Genomic DNA, 18,702 nt, shown 5'->3' with positions numbered 1-18,702 from the left:
GTGTCTAGAGCTTTCACTAGCATATGGTGAGAGGGTCAATCTCCTCTATGCTACCAATAGCCAGAACTTTGGTGAAGTCGAAGGGAAAATAGTTTTAGATATGCCTCTGTTGTTTGTCCTGTGATTTAGAAGAGGACCATGATCTCAGAAAGTTGGTGCCATGACTTCCAAGTGAATTGAATTGAAGTGAAAGAAGGCTGGGCAAGGTCACCGGCCTCACTTATTCCTCTGAAGCCATCTTTGGTTCAGTAGTAAGGTATAGATTGGGAGCCTTGGAGAAAGTACCTCTAATCAGGCTAGCAAAGGAAGCTCCTGGATTTAGAACTGAAAGAGACATTGGACATTATATAATCTAGCTTTCTGATTTTACAGATGAGTAGGAGAGGGAGAGGGAGGGGGAGAGAGACACACACACACACAGAGAGACAGAGACAGAGAGACAGAGAGAGACAGATACAGACACAGAGACAGAGAGAGACAGAGACAGAGATACAGAGAGTCAGAGAGAGGGATAGGGACAGAGAGAAACAAAGAGAGACAGAGATATAGACACAGAAAAAGACAGACAGATAGAGTCAGAGAGACAGAGACAAAGACAGAAAAATAGATATAGACACAGAGACACAGAGAACAGAGAGGAACAAAGACAAAGAGACAGAGACAGAGAGACAAAGACAGAGGGACAGAGACAAAGAAAGAGTGACAGAGAGAGACAAAGAGAGACAGAGAGACAGAGGAAGAGAATTTAGAGTTAGAGGTGCTAGAAGTTACCTTCAGACTTCCTTGAAAAGAGAAAGAAGTAACACTGTGGATATGAGAGGGATCTGACATGTAACAGCATCAGCTCCATAACAAAGTTTACTTTTGTTTTTGTTTTTGACAACAGACCTGACAGTTTTGTCAAATTTGCAATTGATCAAAAACAAGATGGTAGCACCTAGAATCACCACTTCTACTGCCTGGGTGTCTTCTAGTCATTCTGTCATGCCATTTCACTTGGTGATTTTTGACATCCAGATTTCTTGGAGCAGATCTGACATCAGAGTAACACTTAAGAGTAAGATCATGAAATCTTCAAAACCCAGTTTATTCTCTGTTTGCTCCTCAAGCTCAGAAAGGATCTCTTTGTACTTGGGTTTGTTTTCTTGTCCCTGTGAAAACAGTAAGTTAAAAAAGAAGTCCTTAGAGCACTATTGACATCCCATATTTGTAGGTGTTCATAGATTTTTCATTTTTAAAAATTCAATCTGCTTGATTATGGGATCAGCACCTAGAAAACACTCATAAAGGTCTGTATTTCTGGGTTCAAGAATAGTTTTTTTCCCTACCCCTACTCCCAACCCAACCAAATAAGATTGCCAAGAACTCTGAAATGTAATTGCCGAGAGAAAATATATGTGCTTTAGAAGACCTTCCGCATTCAATTTGTGCATAAATCAAATTGAAATACACAGTTCACATAAACAGAAAGATTGACGGTACAAATATGAATCACATTATTAATGGAGGGTTTCTTTGGATTAGACTACATTTCATATATAATCTTTTCTGCTACCACTGCAAACATTAAGGTCATTCCACTCAGTGCCCTAGCTATTTGTGGTCCCATTTGTCATCATTGTCTTAATCACCAAATGCTCACCCACATGCTAATTATCAAAAATAATCATGATAATAACTAAAAAATATCTCTTGAAAGCCCCCAGAGGGAATATAGCTTCTGCACATAGGGTAGAATCATGTTTCTTGATTCCAATCAGGGATCAGGTCATTGCCATTCTACTTTTTCCCTTTCTTTGAGTCCGTCTAAATTCTACTCAAGCCGCTCTACTGGCTTATCCTTGTATAATTTCCCATCTTACTGCCTTTGCCCAGACTTTTCAGCATGTCTGATATGTCTCTTGAGAGAAATGATTATTAATAACCAATGATTTATGGAGATTGAGATTCTCCTCTTTTTCTTTTATTGTCATTTCAAGACCTCAGTCTCTGAGGATTTAGTAACCTTCTTCTCTACCTAGACCCCATCCAGGTGGGGCAGCCTTTGTGTTCTATGCAGCTGTGGGTGGGGATAGATTCTTTGTGTAACTTGCCCAAGGCTGGAATAATTTCAGATGTAAATGACATAATCAAAGTTCAGGTTCATTGTAATATTCATTCTTTAATTAATTGCTAACCAATCAGAATTAATTAGCTCTCTTTGGACTACCCAAGGCTATTTGGGAACCCCAATGGGTATATAAGCCATGAACCACCACTGTGGTTATATTTGATCTAAGAGAGAGCTAACCAAATGACCATTCTTTTGTTTAAAGACTGGCATTATTAATAAAATGATTAAATTACCCAGAAATTATATCTCTTTAATCTTTTTAAACACTACACCCTCTTCAGCACCATTACCTCTTGGATTCCCTAGTGCCTTTCAAGACTCAGTTCAGGTGATATATTCTGCTCAAAGGACATATTTCCAAACCTGTCAGTTGTCTATAATTTCTTCTTGCAATTATAGTCTTATTTTGTATATGCTTCCATTTTTATTGATTTAGATTCAATAGACTGTAAGATCCTGGGGGCCTAGGTTCTTCTTTCTTCCTTTCTTTCTTTCTTCCTTCCTTCCTTCCTTCCTTCCTTCCTTCCTTTCTTTCTTTCTTTCTTTCTTTCTTTCTTTCTTTCTTTCTTTCTTTCTTTCTGGTCTAGTGACAAGCACAGTTCCTGTGTACTTAGTTAATGGTTAATAAAGGCTTACTGAATGGATGGACAAAATTGACACTATTCCTTTCTCTTCTAAGATCATGGTTTTCCCCAACAATATAGCCCTCTAAGTATGATATGGTTGCTTTTATATTTTGTTAACGTGACTATGGACTTGATTTAAAAAGTACAGGAAACTTGGACAAAAAAAAGTACAAAACATTACAGAAAAAAATCCAGTCAGTTTCATCAAAAGCCCAAGTCACATTGGCTGCTTGACATGACATTTGGTTGAGTTTTTGATTGAATTGACAGTTGGTTGGGCATTGTTTGGAAATGTTAGGTTTCTCAAGCAATGAGCTGGTGGGGTGCCCTACTCACCTGTCTGTTCAGAGAAGCATATTTTTTACACTTCCCTTGGGACCTGTTTTGTGAAGTCTTATGGAGAATGGGGGAGGGAAAGCATATGGTGTGATGATAATTCCTGCTCTTTATAATTCTTGTGGTTTATATTGGAATGTGAAGAGGATGATAGAATAGATGGCAGGAGAGGATGATTTACCAACTCCAGTCCAATCTCACTTTTACGTGAAGATGAGTTGAATTGTATTCTTAAGGCTATTTATTTACTTCTGGGACTTAGTCTATAGATGATTCCTGTTAATTTAGATTTCCTTCTTCCTTCCTTCTTGCTTGTAGGGGTCACTTATTTTCAATCAAATAGGACATAACAAGATACCTTAGACATTTTCACCAATACAATCAAAGACATCCAGGAAAAGAGGGATCCCATAGTGAAACTTTTTTTCAAAGTCTCCTCATGTGGAAGGCAAGATTGACATAACAGGTGCCACCATTTAATTGGGGACTGTATATATTTGTGTATATGAAATATAAGTAGTTATATGCTTTTTTCTCTTTATCCCACACCAAAGGCTTACTTACAAATCCAAAGAATATTGGGATTGGAAGGGATCTCAGAAGAAATTGATTTTAATATATATATCTAGCTGAACAAGAAAAATTGGATCAAGAGAATGAAAAAAAACTGGGAAAGAAAACAAAATGCAAGCAAACAACAACAGAAAGAGTGAGAATGCTATGTTGTGGTCCACACTCAGTTCCTACGGTCCTCTCTCTGAGTGTAGATGGCTCTTTTCATCACTGAACAATTGGAATTGTTTTTAATCATTTCATTGTTGAAGAGAACCTCGTCCATTAGAATTAATCATCATATAGTCTTGTTGTTACCGTGTATAATGATCTCCTGGTTCTGCTCATTTCACTTAGCATCAGGTCATATAAGTCTCTCCAGGCCTTTCTGAAATCATCCTGTTGGCTGTTTTTTTATAGAACAATAATATTCTATAACATTCTTATACCATAATTTATTCAGCCATTTTCCCTATGGGCATCTACTCAATTTCCAGTTTCTTGCCACTACAGAAAGGGCTGTTATAAACATTTTTGCACACGTGGGTCCCTTTCCCTCCTTTGAGATCTCTTTGAGATATAAGCCTAGGAGAAACACTGCTGGATCAAAGGGGTCAGTTTGATAACTTTTTGAGCATAGCTCCAAATTGCTCTCTAGAATGGCTGGATCAGTTGACAGTTTCATCAACAATGTATCAGTGTCCCAGTTTTCTCACATTCCTTCTAATATTCATCATTACCTTTTCCTGTCATTTTAGCCAATCTGAGAGGTATGTAGTGGTATCTTAGAGTTGTCTTAATTTGCATTTCTCTGATCAACACTGATTTGGAGCAACTTTTCATATGACTACAAGTAGTTTCAATTTCTTCATCTGAAAATTGTCTGTTCTTATCCTTTGACCATTTATCAATTGAGGAATGGCTTGAATTCTTATAAATTTGAGTCAATTCTCTCTATATTTTAGAAAAGAGGCCTTTATCAGGGCCTTTGCATGTAAAAATGTTTTCCCAGTTTATTGCTTCCCTTCTAATCTTGTCTGCATTAGTTTTGTTTGTATAAAACTTTTTAACTTAATATCAATTCTGTGATCAGTAATGATCTCTAGTTCTTCTTTGATCACAAATTCCTTCCTCCTCCACAGATCTAAGAGGTAAATTATCCTATGTTCCTCTAATTTATTTATAATCTTGTTCTTTATGCCTAAATCACGAACCCATTTCAACCTTATCTTGGTATGCGGTGTTAGGTGTGGGTCAATGCCTAGTTTCTGTCATGCTAGTTCCCAATTTTCCCAGCAGTTTTTGTCAAATAGTGAATTTTTATCCCAAAAGCTGGGGCCTTTGGGTTTGTCAAATACTAGATCACTATAGTCATTGATTATTTTGTTCTGTGCACCTGACCTATTTCACTGATCAACTTCTCTATTTCTTAGCCAATACCAAATGGTTGTGGTGACTGCTGCTTTATAATATAGTTTTAGATCTGGTACAGCTAGGCCACCTTCATTTGCTTTTTTCCCATTAATTCTCTTGAAATTCTGGAACTTTTGTTCTTCTAGATGAATTTTGCTGTTATTTTTTCTAGGTCACTAAAGAGTTTTTGGGGAGTCTGATTGATATAGCACTAAATAAATAGATTAGTTTAGGTAGTATTGTCATCTTTATTACATTCGCTTAACCTATCTAAAAGCACTTGATATTTTTCCAATTGTTTAGCTCTGACTTTATTTGTGTGGAAAGTGTTTTGCAGTTTTGCTCACGTAGTTCCTGACTTTCCCTTAGTAATTTATATCTAAATAAGAATCCCCTTTGCATCAAAGTGGCCATCCATGAACGACTGTAATACTAAACTGGTTTGTCTCTCTGCAACTTACCCACATTATTCATAGAATCATAGGTTTCAAGATGGACCTCATAGACTATTTAGTTCAACCCCTTCATTTTCTAGTTGAGGAAAAAATAAATCTAAGAACTATGAAATGACTTGGCCAAGGTAATACAGATAACATCAGAGGCTGTCTTTGAACCCACATCCTGCAGAGCCAGTGTTCCCTGAATCTACTCCTTTTTCTGTTTTCTAGAGCCAAGCAAAATAAATCCATGATCCACATGACAATCTGACAAGTGGGTTAGGATAACAATCATGTCTCTCTTGTTTTTGCTTCTCCAGAATAAACAATCCAAATTCCTTCCAGTGATTTTCACTCACCATCCTGATTGCTTTCCTAATTTAGCGGTTTTTAGTTTCTTGTGTTTTGTAGCTCTTTGGCAAGGCTTCCTTCTCAGAACAATATTTTTTTAAATATTTGAAAGAAATATTAAATTTCAGTGAAAATGAAGATATAGATATTTATACATACTAAATATATATAATATACATAACGTATATATATATATATTTTTTTTCCTCATCTAATTTCATGGATCCTCAGTTTAAGAACTCTTCATATATGTCATTATCCTTTCTAAACTGTGATATTTCAGAACTGAAACAAAACTGCATATGGGGTTTGTCCAAGTTGGACTATCTCTTTCTTTATTCAAACACCATCATCTACATGAAGCCTTTCTTAATTCTACCAACTGTTTCTAGTCGCATCATACTAATCTTGGATTGCATATGTGTTTGTGTGTGTACGCATACATGCAGTCACATGTCTTGATAGAATGTAAATTCTCTGAGAGCAGGGGCTACTTTTTTTGTACCTACTGACTAATTGGTATGCATTTTGTATGTATTTAATTATTAGAATGTGAGCTTCATTATTAGAATGTGAGCTCCTTCATGGCCAGTATAGAATTTTGTTCTGCTTGACTATGCATATTTGTTACAAGGCCTTTCTTTTGAGAGGAGTTGAGAGGGAAAAATATGTTTATTCATTGAAATACTAATAAGATATAATGAAATATGTGAGCTTCAGGAAAGGGTAATGTTTTTTTTTTTTTTTTTTTTTTTTTTTTTGGTACCTACTAATATAGTTGCTTGTTATATGGAAACAACTTTATAAATGCTTATTGACTGATTAATTGGCAAGGAGCTTAATAAATGATCAATTAATTATAGTGAATTATATTTGTTACTTAATATATCCTGAGGTCCCTAAAAGTTCTTTGGCTATCATGTCATATAACTGATGTATTTAGAGGTTGTACTCCTACTGCTCAACCCTTACTCATCATGACTTGCTCTCTATTCATCCTTTTTTTTATCCTGAACTTGGACAGTTGGTTTTTTTTTTTTTTTTAATTCAAGGGTAGGACTTTTAAATTATTCTAATTCAATCTTTTTGTCCATGCTAATAATGTTCATCTTGATTCTCAATAGTTCCTGTTTAAATTTCTTGACCATCTCAATCTGTAATCTTGGATCTTTAAAGATGGTGATTGATACTCATAAGACAACTCATCTATCTACCTTCTATTATATTCTCTTGTTTTTAATAATTTACTGAGGATTTGACAGAATATCACATAAGTGGCTTGCTGTGACTCACTGGAAACAGACACCCACCAGCCCCAGAATTAAGTAAAAAATTTTAAAGGGCAAATATTAAAGGACACATCCTCTAAGGAAAACCACCCAAAGATAGCATTTTCTGTCTACTGGTGGAAAGTTTTCCCGAAAGTAGTTATTCTTTTTACCATCTTATTATACACAGGATTTTTGTGAGGCAAAAAAGCAAATCTTGATTTAAGATAGGGAATGTCCCTCTTGAAAAATGATATTTTTAGCTTGGACACTGCCTGTATTCTTTAATTTCCTTACCTGGATGAAATTCATAAACTGGGTCTTCAGTAAGTTTTTGGCAACAGATTTACTGAGTTTACCATCTGGGTCAGAAGAGTTATTATAAATCAGAGCTGCAGTAGCAAAGGCTTTCTCCAGGTCTGAGGCTTTCACCAGAGCTATAAAAAAGATTATATACAAAGCTGTGTTACATGATGGAAAATGAGATCTAGAAACACAAGAACTATCCTTTCTTTTAGTTTAGTTTTTTTTTTTTGAGCTTGCTTCTTTTATTTTTTCCAAATTACATGTACATTTTAAAAATAATCCTCTAAAAAATTGAGTTTGAAATTCTCTCCATACCTTCTCCCTTTCTTGAGAAGGCAAGAAATTTAAATTAGATTATACATCTATAGTCATGTAAAACATATTTCCATATTAGCCATCTTACAAAAGAAAATACAGATGAAAAAAGTATGCTTTGATCCTCATTCAGGATCCACATCAGTTCTTTCTCTGGAGGTGGATAGCATTTTTCATCATAAGTGAATTCAGAATTGTCTTGGATCATTGTAATGCTGAAAAAAAGCTAAGTGATTCATAGTAGATTAACTAATCATCATACAATATTGTTACTGTGTACAGTGTTCTCCTGGTTCTACTCACTTAATTTGGCATCACTTTATTTAAGTCTTCACAGGTTTTTCTGAAACCATCCTGCTTGTTATTTCTTGTAGAACAACAGCATTTCATCACAATCATGTGCCACAACTTGTTCAATCATTTCTCAATTGATTAGCATCTTCAATTTCTATTTTTTTGCCCCCCAAAAGAACTATTATAAGTAGCCCTTTTTCATTTCCTTAGATCTCTTTGGGATGGAGATCTAGTAGCAATATTTCTTGGTTAAAGGCTACAGTTTTATAGCCTTTGGGCATGATTCCAAATTGTAATCCAGAATGATTGGATCTGTCCACATTCACCAAAAATGCATTAGTATTCCAATTTTTGCACATCTCTTTCAGCATTTATCATTTCTTTTTTGCTGTGTTAGCCAATCTAATAGGGCTAAGGTGGTATTTCAGCAGTTTTACTATACTTTTCTTTAAGCAATAGCAATTTTTTTAAAAAATGATTTTATATAGTGCTTATTTTTTCTGAAAATTGTCTGTTCATATCTTTTGACCATTTCTCTATCTATTTGGGAAATGATTACTTTGTAAAAGATATGTAGTAATTATCTCCCCCCAGTTCCCCTGCTTTTTTCTTTCTTCTAATTTTGGCTCCACTGGTTTTGTTTGTGCAAAAACTTTTAAAATAATATAATCAAAATTATCCATCTTATATGTCATAATATTATCTATTTCTTATTTGTAATAAGTTCCTCCCTTATCCACAGATATGAAAAGTAAATTTTTTCTATGCCCTCTAAGTTTGCTTATGATATCACCTTTGATGTCTAAATTATGTACCCATTTTGAGTATATCTCAATACACATTGTGAGATGTTGGTATATAATGATTTCTGCTGAACTGTTTTTCCAGTTTTCTAAACAATTTTTGTCAAATGCGTTTTTGTCCCCAAAGCTTGGATCTTTGGATTTATCAAATTCTAGATTGGGTATTATGTACTTAATCTATTCCACTGATCCACCAATCAGTACCACTTACAACTTGAGGTTTGGTATGGCTAAACCACCTTCCTTTACATTTCCCCCTACTGATTTCCTTTATATTCTTGACCTTTTGTTCTTCCAGATGGATTTTTTAAATTAATTTTTCTAGCTCAATAAAATAGTTGGTAGTTTGATTGGTATGGCACTGAATAAGTAAATTAATTTAGATAGTATTATAAGTTTTATTAAATTGGCTCTGCCTATCCATGAGCCATTAATATTTCCCCAATTGTTTAGATATGACTTTATTTATATGAAAAGTATTTTGCAATTGTATTTATATAATTCCAGGGATTTGTCATATTATGTATTTCCCAAGTATTTTATATTATCTGTGATTATTAAGAAATGGATTTTCTCTGTCTATCTTTTACTTCTGTTCTTTGTTTGTAATATTTAGAAATGTTGATGATTTACATGGATTTATTTTATATTCTTCACCTTTGCTGAAGCTGTTATTTCAACCATTTAAAATTCTCTAAATATACTATCATGTCATCTGCAAAGAGTGTTACCTTTTGTTTCCTCATAGTCTATTCTAATTCCTTCCATTTCTTTTTCTTCTCTTATTGCTAAAGTTAGGATTTGCAGTACAATATTGAACAATAGTGGTGATAATGGGCATTGATACTTCATAAATCCTCTTACAGGAAGGTATTTAGCTTATCTGTGTTAGAGATGATGCTTGCTGATGGTTTAATGTAGACACTATTTATCATTTTAAAGAAAGCTCTTGTTAATTCTTCTATTCTCCAATTTTAAATTTTTTAAAAATAGGAATCAGTGCTATATTTTGTCAACAGCTTTTGTCTACATCTATCGAGATTATCATATTATTTTTTGTTTTTGATATTGTTTTGTTTTGTTTTGTTATTGATATGGTCAATTATGCTGATAGTTTTTACTTGAACCAGTCTTGCATTCCTTGTATAAACCCCATTTCATTATAAGAAATGAGCTCTTGACATTTTGCTGTAATCCCCTTGCTAATATTTTATCTCCAATTTTTGCATTAATATTCATTAGGGAAATTGATCTGTAGCTTTCCCCCTTTGTTTTTGCTCTTTCTGGTTTAGGTGTTAGGACAATATTTGTGTCAAAAAATAGAATTTGCTGTTTTCCTAAATAGTTTATATAGCATTGAAATTGATCGTTCTTAAATATTTGGTATAATTCACTTGTGAATCCCTATGGTTCTAGTGAGTCTTTCTTAGGGAAATCAGTGATGGCTTGTTCAATTTCTTTTTCTAAAATAGGATTATTTGAGTATTCTACTTCATTTTCTGTTATTCTGGACAATGTGTGTTGTTGCAACTATTCATTGATTTGGTTTAAGTTATTTGAGTTATCAACTTGTAATTGGTCAAAATAGCTCCTAATAATTTCTCTAATTTTCTTCTTTATGGTAGAAAATTAATTTTTTTAAAAAATTAAGAATTTTCATCTTTGAGTTTTGTATTTTGGTTTTTCTCCTTCCTTTTAAAATCAAATTAATCAAGGAATTATTTTTTATTGTTTATTCTTTTATAAAACCAGCTCCTACTTTTATTTATTTAATGATTTTCTTATTTTGCCATCATGGACAACTCATGGTTATCTGTGCTAGCTCAGGGTCATCTTAGGTTGAACTGAAATCAGGTTATGAAAAACAGATACACACTAGAGTTAGAGTCAATCTTATAGTATCAATTTCTAGTCCAAAATCTATGATCCTCTATGTGACCTCATACAAGTCATCTCTCTAAGCCTTTTTCCTCATTCATAAATAAAAGGTTGGACTTGGTGGTCTCTAATGTCCCTTCAACTCTAACTTTCTGATCCTGCTTGTGAACTAGTACAAGCCCCATCATCTTATCTGTTAAGATGGCCTCCATGCTCCTGTCTTGATCTAAATCTTTGATCCTAATTTCCCATTCCTTTAGCAGAGAGCCCAGTGTTAAGTATACTTGGTACTGCTATCTCACCTTGACCTTCAGTGGATGGACATGAGTTTTGAAACCATTGACTAATTACTCCCACAGATGCTGTCTCATCAGCTGGTCTAGACTACTCACCTTTAACCCTATTCTCGGTCTTTTTATTCTCTTTCTGTGCTCTGCCACAAAATTCCTATGACCCTATTGGTAATGTATCATCTGCTTTCCCTTGATTGTTCCCAATACACTTATTTTGGGTATAATGCTCATGTTATAATAAATGATCTTTCTTTTTTTTTCAGATAAAATGCATTGGGCTTGACAGGTATATTTCTGAAAGTATTATACACTGCATTTCTGAATGTATTAATTAAGAAATATACCTGTCAATGCCTTACAAAGAGAACGAATTTGTCTTTTCATGTGTTAAAATTTTAAATTTTAGTATGTATAGAATGTCTGCAGTCCTGAGTCTGCCTGGTTGAGACATGAACCATGCTTTATAAATAGATCAGCCTTTAAGAAGCAGACTGTTTCAGGAAAAAAAAAAATCACTTCTTTGAGGTAAACATGCTCTCTCTAATTGGCCTAGCAAGCCGCTTGTTTTGACCTGTTTTTAGTACTGAGAAGCTTGGTTGCTTTCATACCACTTGCAATGAATAATTAGGCAATGATCTAAGACCGCAGCATGTTAGAACCTGAAAAAGACATTAATGATCATAGAGTTGGTACCCTTCATTTACAAATAAGGAAGATGAGAATTGAAGAGACTCATGAACTTCTAGTTAGAAGGAGCCTTAAAGATTATCTTGCCCAGTCCTCTCCTTTTGCAGAAGCCCTCCAAAGATTAAGTAATTTGTTGGAAGTCATCAGATTGTGGATTTAGAGCTAGAAGGAGCCTAGAGACCTAGTTCCAACCCTGAGTTCTATAAATGAAAAATTTGAGCTGTGAGAAAACTGAGGGACTTGCCCAAGATTATTCCAATTTTCCAATAGATCTGTGATCTCATCAGCTAGGGTTCTTTCTCAGATGGTATAGAATATAACTCACTCATGCCTGACTGTCATAGGTTAATCAGTCAGTCAACAAGTACTTATTAAACACCTATTGTGCTAGATAACAAAAACAAAGAAAGGCAAAAGATAGTTCCTGTCTTTGAGGAGTTTCTAGTTTTTTTTTTTAATGGGGGAGACAACATGCAAACAGTTTCACAGAAACAAGATAAAGTGGAGATATCTACCAGAGGGAAGGCACTGGCATTAAAAAGCATGAGGACACATTTCTCATAGAAGGCAGGTGGCTGCTGTCTGTGTGTTCCCTTAAATTCCACATAGTAGGGCTAATCATCCCATTCAGGAAGTTCTTTCATTTCTTTGGACACTTCAAGGACATCAGTGGAGCACACAGCTGTTCACTGATTGGATAACTTTTAGTCAAGAAATCAATAAGCATCTATTAAGCACCTACTATATGGCAGGGACATTGCTAAGGACTGAGGGTGCAAGATTAAGGAACAAAACAATTACCATTCCCAAGAAACTTGTATTCAATTGGGGAAGACAACATGTACATGTCTAAGCATGTATAAAATTTAGACACAAGAAATATGAGATAATTTGGGGAGGAAGAGCAATAGGAGATGGGAGGGGAATCAACTTGAGTTTGAGTTCATTTTGGAGACAGTAAGAAATAAAGAAATACTGAGAAGAGGGGAAGGTAAAGGAGATAAAGATTTCCATAGCATACTATGTATCAGGCAGGGAGCTAAGTGCTTTACAAATATTATCTCATTTGCTTCCCATGTGAGGTAGATGCTGTTGTTATCTTTATTTTATAGCTGAGTAAACTGAGGCAAACAGAGACTAAGTGACTTAGTATTTTCCTTACTTTACAGCTGAGTAAACTGAGGCAGAGACTAAGTGATTTACTTAGGGTCACACAGCTGATAAATGATGCTCTATATACTCAGGTTTTCCTGATTCCAGGACCAGTGCTCTATCCTCAACACCACTTACTTGCCTTCAAAGGTCAGGAAAGAGTGTATTTTGGGAACGAGACAATTCAGGAGCATGACGATGAGAGATAGAGTATCATATGTGATGATCAGCAAGGTCAGTTCGTTTGAATTAGAGAGATTTGTTTGAGGTTCCAGAGCTAGTAAATAGAAATATAAAAAGTCAAACCCAGAGATTTTGATTCATGATCTGGTGTTTTCTCAATACACCAACTATTCAATCATGTATGGACTTTTTGACTTCTTTATATGAGGGAGAAATAATAACTAGCAAGTTGGAAAGTGTGCTTGGATTCTATCCTTGGGATTGTCAATTGTTTTGAAGGAGCTACTTCTAGAGAGTCTCTAAATAATAACTGAACAAGCTTTGCTGTTGTTCAGTTGTGTTTGATTCTTCATGAATCCATAAGGGATTTTCTTGGCAAAGATGCTGGAGTTGTTTGCTATTTCCTTCTCCAGGGAATTAAGATAGACAGAGATTAAGTGACTTGCCCAGAGTCTGAGGCAGGAGTAGAACTCGTCTTTCTGATTCCAGCCACTGAGTCATCTAGCTGCTTCAACTGAAAAAGCTAGTGGTATATATATATATACACCACTAGCTTTTTCAGTTTCAGTTCTCTCTCTCTATATATATATACACACACACACATGAAAATGTGATTTGTCTAATGCTTTAAAAGTATTTGAGTATTGTTGTATGCTAAGGGTTGGGAGTTTCTGATCTGATTGGCCCTGCTTTCCGAGGTCCTGAAGCAGCACTTCCTGAATTGTTGTTTGCTTTCTGAATTTGAATTATGACTTCAGTAAACTTAACAGATTTCCTTTTAGTTCACGACTCTTGTTGCAAACAGAATTAACAAATATACTGTGAAATAAGTCAAAGAAAAAATTGTATCATTGTTGTTCGAGAGGCTCCTGACATTTTGGAAATGGTTGTTTCTAGAGGGGTTCTCAAAAGAGGCTGCCATTTCTCAAATATACCACTGGACTTGAGAGTCAGCAGTGGTTAGAATGTTGAACTTTGGGTCAAGAAAATCTGCATTCTTTGATAACCTGACACTATCTATGGGATATTGTGTAAATCACAGCCTCTTTGGGACCCATCTGTGAAATAGAAATATAGGAATAATGAGATTTAGAGGACTACTGAGAGGTTCAGATGAAAATTTTTTGAAAACTTTCTGGTTCCATGTACTCATCAACTATGAATATGGAGAGGTTGGACAAGGGGACCCTTTTTTTTCAGCAGCTTGAGGTCAAAGGCTGTTTTTGCCTCTTTTTGTATTCCTAGCACATAGCACAGCATCTGCCACATAGTCAACAGTTAGTGAACCCTTATTGATGATTGATTTTATGATTCTGACATAGGTTATATGTGCCTAAGTAGGCAATGAAACTATTCTCAAGTGATTTCTTTGGATTTATTTTGGTCTTCTATGAGCTTGTCAATTTTAAAATTCTTCTCTGCCCACCACATCCCCTCAACAGATCCTGGTCTTCCACTCTTAAAATGAATAAGAGAAAGGAGAAAAATCCACAGAAGGATGAGGGAAACAGTGAAGACAACAGAACTTTGAGTCAGTCATAAACTCTCAACCAATTCCATGAAATGATATTTGAAAAAATCACTTAACACAATGCCTGCCACATTGTAAGTTCTATCTAACTGCTTATTTCTTTCCCCATTCATTCTATTCCATTCCAGTCTCTAAATACTGGGTTCTGTGTTGGGTGTATGGGATCTATGAAGACAAAAATGAAACTCTCTTCAGGGAGTTCACATTCTCCTGGGGCCGGGGAAGAGGATGGTCATAAAACCTATCCATAGAAATTCCTTTGTTCTAAATTTTCTGATGATTCAAAGATTCTGTTTTTTTCCTAGCCCCTTGGCATTAGGTGCTGAATTCCCAATGTCATATATGGAAGTAAAAGGACCTGTGAAGGACACAGGAAATTGGAAACAGAACAGCAATTGCAAAATGCTGAGATGCTTTTCCCTTCTTAGTTTGCTGGAAATTTGGGCTTAGAGAGATCAGCTTGAAAAGAACTTCCTTTGACTCCAAATTTCCTGCCCCCTTATTACTCAGCTCCTCATGGGCTAAGAGCCTGTGCTTGGTGAGGAGAATTCTGGCATAAATCTCATGTAATAGACTAGCTACTGATTCATGTATTAAAATATCCATTAAGTGTCAGAGGTAGCATGGCATAGTAGGCTGGAATTGGAATAAAGGAAGATCCAGGTCCAATACCTAGCAAGTCACTTGATCCCTCAGTGCCCTGGGAAGCTCTTAAAATCTATAAATTTAAATTTATAAAAAGGAGTTTCCATATTGAAAGTTTCCTTTAATTAATGAAATTATAGACATGAGCCAAAAAAGGTACAATGCTTGGCATACAGTAGGCATCTAATAAATACTTGTTGATTTTCTAATTTATTGCTACCTGTGATGGGTACAAAAATGGGAAAAAATAGTATCCCCAGCTTATATGATGAGATAGTTGCACCTGTAATCATTTTAGGACTGAGAATTAGACCTGTGATTTCACTGATCCAGGGAACTCCTGCATGAGGAGATTCCTTTTACAAATGAAGACTGACACCTCCTTTGCCCTTCTAGTCTTGGAGGGTAACTGAGAGCATGAGAAAATTAGTTACTTGCCCAGAATCATACAACCAATATGTGTCAGGAATGGGATTTGAACCCCAAATCAGAAAGGAAGGAAACAAGCATTAGTTAAGGACCTACTGTGTGCCGGGCATTGTGCTAAGTACTTTATAAATATGATTCCATTTGATTGTTGGGAAGTAGGTTTTCTTATCATCCCAGCTGAGAAAACTAAGGCACACAGAGGTGTCATAAAATGAATAAATATCTGAGGCAGCACTTGAATTTGGGTTTTCTGACTCCAGCTCCTGAGTGTTATTCATTATATCTCCTAATTGCCTCAGATTATAAAGCGTACAAATCTTGACAAGCTATTCAAAGAGAGCCAGAAGTCATTTTTACTCAGGAATTGAGGAAGATTTCAGGGAAGTGTCTTGGATGAAGGGAAGAACTATAACAGACCAAGATAGGACAATGTGAGTGCTGTTCCCAATAAAAGAGGCAGCAGACCCAGAGGTCTGGCAGTGTACCTGCTCATCCTTAAAAATAAATCCCACAACTCAAGCAACATGTAGGACTTTATTATGGATTCTAATCTGAAGATGAGAGTTGGATTTTGGTAAGGGGTAAGTTTGAGGCAAGTAGTAAGGTACAGCATAAAGGACATTAGCTTGAGTGTCATGAGACCTGAGTTCAAATATTACTTTTGGGAAAGTCACCCAATCCCCACCCCCCACCCAGGGTCTCTCATTTTTTTTTTTTTTTTTGCAATAGAAGGAGGTTGGACGACATGCCCACAAACATCCCTTCCAATTATGTTCAAGAGTTTAAAAGAAAATCTTGAATTTAATTAATTAATCTGATCTGATGGAATGTGAAGAAAACACTCAGTAAATTCTTGATCACCCCCAGTGACCCATTAGAAGAAATTATGTAACCATTCCTTGAATAGACATGTTGGGGGCCACAATATCACCTTACAGAAATTTTACCTGTAAAACTGGATTCCAACCAGTTCTTGGGGTTTGACTTGAGGTTTTCCTGATCCATGTGGTAGAGATATTTGAATTGATTGTAAGGAGTCATGAAATTATAGACAATGTTCGAACTGAAAGGGACCTTAAAGGTCTTTGAATTCAACCTGAGGAAACTGAGACCCAGTGACTTGCTGAGACTGCACAGCTAATTACTGGAAGAATTAGGACTAGGTCCCAGGGTTCTGGCCTTCAGTTCCAGGCTGGTCTCTGGATTTGCTCAGGATCTCACATGTAGCATATTTGACAAGATTGGTCCCAGTTACTGGGGGCCCCACAGGGGCCCCCACGTGCAGTACTCTTAAAATTTCTGGCAGCAATCGCTTTTAAGCCAGAGAGGATGTTTTATTAATCACACCTGCTTTTCTCTCTCTGCATCTTACCTTTCAAAGAAGACAGTTGTTTGGATATAGGAATGCTGTCAATGAAAATGAAAGCAACATTAGGATTCAAGGAGGTTTAACTGGAGGATTGCCATGAAAAACAAACAAACAAACAAAAAAAACTGTCAATAAGTTTCTACTTTCTTTCTATAACATGACCATGGACAAATTAATTAAAAAATATATTTTGCAAAAACCATAAAGCAAATCACAAACAGCTCCCATCCTTGAAGTCTCTATTAAAGATAGATCCCCAAAGGATATAAAAGCAAAATTATTCCTTTCTCTCTCACTGTGAAATCAATGGGCATTTTTATATATTTGAATATTCTGAAATAATTTCCCTTTGTCATGGGTCAACTGAGATGGCTTGTTTATCTCACAGTAGATTTTTTTCTGGAAAATCATTCTCAAAATGCTTCAGCCTCCAATATTTCCCAAGAGGTGAGTTACATTAACTTGGGTTAATCAACTCATTCTCAGTTAATGGAGAGAGAAGATTTTTTTAAAAATTCTTTTTGAGGTCAAAGTTGCAAGATGGTCCTTGCGCTCTTTCAGTTCAATTTAAAAGTGGATTACTCTGGTTAAAAGGATCCAAGCTTGCACTTTGCAAGCTTTGAGGCCTTTGACATTATTAACTCTTGGTTTTGGAGCAGCAGGCCAGAATGAAAATGGAAGTCAAGTGGGACCACTGACCTTTTCAGCATTGTTGGAGGCAGGGAGGCTGCTGTAGGGGATGCCGAAGGATGGGCTTCCCCTCCGGAGCGGGACTTTTGATCCTTGGTGCTTATAGTACAGCCACACATTCTCCAATGTCTTGTTGTTCCTGATCATCCCTAGGCAACAGCAACCAAGGGAAGCTGACACGGGTGTGTGTGCTATGGATACCTTGGAAGAATAGAGGACTGGGTAATGAGCAGACGGCTCCTGAGAATGCAACATTCAAGCAATCTAAGTAAACTCACAACCCACCAAACGGTGCAATAGAATGAGGGCAGTGTTGGAGAGACGAGTCTGACAACATAATTGCAGATTATAAATGCATAATCAGAGAGGAAGCATGGGGTAACAAATGGAGAGTTGGCCTTGGGGTTAGGAAGAACTGGGTTGGAGTTCTCTGACAGTATCCAGAAATGTCCTGGAGCTGATCAACCAATGGGATAAAGCCAATTAATTGTCAAATTTTCAGTGTGAACATATTTCAGAAATTGGCAAACTTTACAAATCAAGGCTTGGTTCAATGTTTTGTTGGTTGTCTAAGTTAAGAAAGTGATGGAAAAATGCTAATGATGATTAAATTTAAAAGTGTGTAGGGCATAGATCCTTTCCCCCTTGCCAGTATACCCCTGTATTATGACCTCACTATATTAGATAACCTCTCATTCCCCAAATAATTCATTATGTCCCCAAATTTCAGAGATATTGCTGCCATACATTGGGAAAGAAAGTTTTCTCATATTAATGAAATCAGAGCTCTGGGCTGATCCCACTTGAACACCATGATGTTGTCAGGTAATGAGAGCTTGGGGTTCATGAAAGCTCTACAGTTGCCCAAATGTGATCCATTCCCAATTCTCCTTATTTCATTCTGAGTACAGCTAGTTGTGCAACTGCAATTTATGTTCAAGATATGTTATTGTTCATAAAATATTAAAGGAACTCCTTTTGGCTCTTCCCAGGATGCTCTATCTCCCATCCCTGTGCTTTTGCCCAAGCTA

General features: G+C 35.9%; 1 protein-coding gene across 1 annotated transcript; it reads right to left on the bottom strand.

Moving 5' to 3' along the window:
- Positions 1-710: 710 nt before the first annotated feature.
- On the bottom strand, positions 711-18,014 carry SNTN (sentan, cilia apical structure protein). Its single transcript, XM_003762346.2, has 4 exons — positions 17,681-18,014; positions 16,985-17,019; positions 7,394-7,533; positions 711-1,151 (listed from the first exon to the last, which is right to left on the bottom strand). Exons 1-4 carry the CDS (start codon positions 17,788-17,790, stop codon positions 993-995), a joined length of 444 nt encoding a protein of 147 aa, XP_003762394.1. The 5' UTR covers positions 17,791-18,014; the 3' UTR covers positions 711-992.
- Positions 18,015-18,702: the final 688 nt, after the last annotated feature.

Source organism: Sarcophilus harrisii, chromosome 1 (genome assembly GCF_902635505.1).
Source record: "Sarcophilus harrisii chromosome 1, mSarHar1.11, whole genome shotgun sequence".
In the NCBI taxonomy this organism is placed as follows: domain Eukaryota; kingdom Metazoa; phylum Chordata; class Mammalia; order Dasyuromorphia; family Dasyuridae; genus Sarcophilus; species Sarcophilus harrisii.
This window is presented reverse-complemented; position numbering and strand designations above follow the sequence as displayed.